This window comes from Ipomoea nil, unplaced genomic scaffold (assembly GCF_001879475.1).
Source record: "Ipomoea nil cultivar Tokyo-kokei standard unplaced genomic scaffold, Asagao_1.1 scaffold3016, whole genome shotgun sequence".
NCBI lineage: Eukaryota > Viridiplantae > Streptophyta > Magnoliopsida > Solanales > Convolvulaceae > Ipomoea > Ipomoea nil.
In genome coordinates, this window is record NW_017619444.1 from 2,466,177 (window position 1) to 2,470,361 (window position 4,185).

Genomic DNA, 4,185 nt, shown 5'->3' on the forward strand with positions numbered 1-4,185 from the left:
ATAGGGCCTCGAACTTTAGCTTAAAAGTCAATTAGGTCTCTAAACTTTTTAAAGGTGCAGTTACACCCCTCAACAATTCATTTAAGTGCAATGAAGTCCAAAAACAAATTAATGACCTGCTATCACGGGTCATTAGGGTTCAAACCATCTTCCAGTGAATTTTCCGGCAAAAAAAAAAAAAAATTGGCCGGCGAAATTTCTGACAAAAAAAGTGACCGGCGAAATTTTCGACAAATCTGGGTAGGTTGCTGGTCACTTTTTTTGCCGGAAAATTCGCCAAAAGGTGGCCTGAACCCTAATGACCTGTGATAGCAGGTCATTAACTTGTTTTTGGACTTCATTACACCTAAATAAATTATTGATGGATGTAATTACACTTTTAAAAAATTTAGGGACCTAATTAACTTTTAAGTTAAAATTCGAGGGCCTATTTGACCCTTTTCTCTTTTTTAAAATTTACAAAAATATCATAACCCGAAATGATATATAATTAAAATTGAGTGTAGTACTAAAAGAAAATATAATTAAAATGTAGACTAGAACGACCCTAACTAATTGTATACAATTTTAAAAAGATGGTTTTTATTAAATCCATGCATTGGTCAGAATCTTGAAAATGGCAAACTGGAGGACATTGATACAGACAAACATGCATAGACAACCCAGACTATATATAATTTTCCAAATAATATATAGAAAGCCAGAAAGGTAGCAAAGAAAATTTTCAATTCGATCACGCAACACAAGAGAAATCAACACCACCCACCCTCTCACATAGATTAATACCAAAAAAAAAAAAAAAAAAAAAAAAACCTTTTAAAGTTTTAAAATTCGATTAAATTAATCTTATCGCTTGAAATATACCAATATTAAAGTATACCAATTCTATCGGATAGGCAAGTTAACCTTAGGAGATGAAGGAGAAGAAGTCGCCGGAGACGGCCAGAATTGTGCGTTCTTGACCTTAGAGATGTTGGCAAGTACTCCTAACGGTGTCACGTTTCCAATTACCGTCACTTTCTTCGAGTCCAAATCAATGCTGAATGATGATACTCCTATAAAATTTTACTTGAAAAATAATTAAATAGTTTACGTAAAGTAAATAATTTTTTTTTTTTTTTTTTTACCTCGTATCGACAAAGAAAATTAAACTACTTTATATTAAACAAGGTATATATAGGTATATAGGTATATTTACTTGCCTTCCATCTTGGACAGATGTTTCCTCACTTTCCCTTCACAACCCTTGCAATGAATTGCTACCCTCAATTCCACAACCTGCAGTGCAATCAATCCCAACTTAATTCCAAGAAAATCTAAATCATATATATCCAAATTTTTACACATAAATATTCAAGAAAAATTATTTAAAGCATGAAAATTTTTAAAGTGTACAAAGTAACATAAATTTTTTTAATATATCAAGACACTAAAATATTTTTTTATTAAGTATTTTGGTTATATGTATACTTGAATTGATGTGGTCAACCCTTAGCTTACATAATATCCAATTCAATTAAGCACCCCATTTTGTATTTAGTATTTGGATTGTATTGAATACTATCCGTCTTTATTTTATTGTACCCAATACAATCGTCAAACATACCAAACATCCAAGTAATTCGAACTAAATTGGTCAGATTATTAACTTAGTAATAACAAGATTACAAGTTCAATTCTCCTTTTGTAAAAGGTTGAATCTTCAATCCCAAGGGCTCCACAGGTCACATCTAGCCCGACAAAGTATTTGAAAGATGTAAATCACTCTGACTTATTAATAACTCACAAGACAGGACCAAATGTCTATGCCCACAAGAAATTTATCCGCTTTAAACATAATTCGCACACTATCAACCCACTAGGGTAGCTCAAGTGGCAAATGAGCTCTCTTTGTGGGGGAGAATTTCGGGATAACCCTTGTTTGATTCCTACAAGTGACTATCCCCTTTGGGCCAGAAATGCGGACCGGGTGAACCTGGACCGTTAAACGGACAGAAAAAGGCCCGGACCACAATATGTGGTAGACACCAAAAAAATAATTCTCACACTATCAACAAAATTTCTTTCTCCCAAATATTGTCTATTGAACCAATGAGCTAAGCTCATAGGAACATTACAGGTTCAGTTCTCAATAAGAGTCAAATCTAATGGCCTTCTAGATCAGTCTAAAAACAACTTAGGATGGTTTACTTCTCTAATACCAAATCAAACCTTAAAAATCCCAAAATACATATTTTTGGTATATGGATATAGGATGAAGAACCTGGTGATTACGGTGGGTGGGAGTTGAGGACGAGGAAGTTTTAACATTCGAGTCGAGGGTTAATGACGAAGGATTGCAGACCACCGGAGGCAGTTTAGGCGGCGGCGGCGGCAGTGATGACGACGAGGGTATAACGGCGGCCAGATTATCACCGGAGGTGTGTTGCGCCTTGGTGGTTTGGAATGGCCGGTAGGGAACCAAGGCTTGAGTATTGTTGGAATCAGATAATATTTGGTGAAGAAAGGTAGAATCATTCAAGAGATATCTAGAAGAATGTCCAGGAGAATTGGAAGTAGCATTGTTATTAGGAGCAGGTGAAGGGTCCTTGGGCGACGAAGCCGTCTTTCGAAAGGAAGTGGGGTGAAAGGGGAGATGGGAGGAGCACGGCGGCGCCGGCGGGCGGCTTCTGGGGCGGACGATTCTGCGCTGGTCCATGCTGGAGCAGATGGCGGTGGAGGCATGAGAGGCGCAGAATAGGTCTCTTCTGGATTTCATGGTTAGTTAGTTGTTTCACAAAGAATTGAATGAATTGAGAAGTATATATATATATATGATGGGCGAGGGAATTGAAGATGAAAAATATAGTGAGAAATGAGGTGAAGGTATAGTGTTATTGGAGATGATGAGGCTTAGATGGATAGAACCAACCAAGAGAGAAACACGATAGTCATAGTCCCCACCACCCACAATAATAATAATAATACGGAGTAATAATAATGTGCCTGCATGGGCAGCTCAACGGGTTACAGAGGTGAAAGTTGAAAAGAATTAACAGGATCGAGTCTCATTAGCGACAGTGTGGTTAAGTTACCATGATTTACATCCTTCCAGATGTAAAGGAGAAGAATAATAATATTGCAGACAGCAGCAGCTTCCCTCAATGATTTTTAGTAGACAGTATTTGAGAGAAGGAATCAATGTTCGAATCTCGGAGGCCATAGTGTGTGCGCACTGGCATTTGGTCCAGTCTGTTGAGTCATTGAATAAACAATTTAAACTGGTTTACTTTATTGTAATCCTTTGCTGTCTAGAGTTACCCGATGGGATTTACCCAGTATACATTCTCGGGTAAATTTCTTATGCGTCGCATTTGGTCATGAGTTATTATAATTTACATCTTTCTAAATGCTGTTGGGATGTGATGGACCTTGAAGTTGAGGATTCAACTTTTAATGGAGAATAATGTAAATCTGAAAATTCTGTGATTTTTATCTATTATGATCTTAATAAATTTAAAATATGTTTCGTTTTATTAATTAAAAGTATAGATTAATAGTAAACTTCTACATTTATTATTTTATATTTTATATAATTATAGTCGATACCGAGAGGATAAGGTTGCAGCTACTCTACTACTGGAGTAGTCCACAAATTAAACTTAATTTTACCATCATTCAAACAGTAGATGCAAACATGGGAAAGAATTAATAATATAATTATCGATCCCACTGGGTTTCTCATATTTTGCAAGCTCAGCTCTGTTCAGTACTGTTTCGGTTTCCTAGTTTTAAAATTTTTAGAACTGCGGTCTCGACCTAGATAATATTAAAAAGAATGAAATTCATGAATTTCTGACATGAGAGAATTATGTTTTACCAAACACTCCACCCTTTTTGGACCCGTAGAAATTCATGTATCAAAAGTTAGAGATAGTAACTCATTTCTTTAAAGTGAGATAGTATGTAACTCATAAAATTTGTATTATTATTATTATTATTATTATTATTATTATTATTATTATTTTTTTTTTTTTTTTTTTTTTTTAAGATAAGGGTCAAATAAGTCCTTCAATTATAAGTCAAAAGTGTAATTATTCTTTAAACTAAGAAAACCTCTAATTAGACATTTTATCTCTTCACTTTTAACAATTTAGCCAATAACTTCTTATAATTAAATATAATCCTCATAGGAGAGCTATCGGC

At 34.9% G+C, this 4,185-nt stretch overlaps 1 protein-coding gene across 1 annotated transcript; it reads right to left on the bottom strand.

The window, feature by feature from the left end:
* Nucleotides 1–652: 652 nt before the first annotated feature.
* On the bottom strand, nt 653–2,864 carry LOC109163241 (protein SODIUM POTASSIUM ROOT DEFECTIVE 1-like). Its single transcript, XM_019312002.1, has 3 exons — nt 2,264–2,864; nt 1,203–1,278; nt 653–1,055 (listed from the first exon to the last, which is right to left on the bottom strand). Exons 1-3 carry the CDS (start codon nt 2,756–2,758, stop codon nt 886–888), a joined length of 741 nt encoding a protein of 246 aa, XP_019167547.1. The 5' UTR covers nt 2,759–2,864; the 3' UTR covers nt 653–885.
* Nucleotides 2,865–4,185: the final 1,321 nt, after the last annotated feature.

Coding starts and splice junctions, on each gene's coding strand:
- LOC109163241 (XM_019312002.1), bottom strand. CDS start 2,758: ATGAAATCCAGAAGAGACCTATTCTGCGCCTCTCATGCCTCCACCGCC. Junction 1,279..2,263: donor CCACCCACCGTAATCACCAG/GTTCTTCATCCT, acceptor ATTGCACTGCAG/GTTGTGGAATTGAGGGTAGC. Junction 1,056..1,202: donor ACATCTGTCCAAGATGGAAG/GCAAGTAAATAT, acceptor AAAATTTTATAG/GAGTATCATCATTCAGCATT.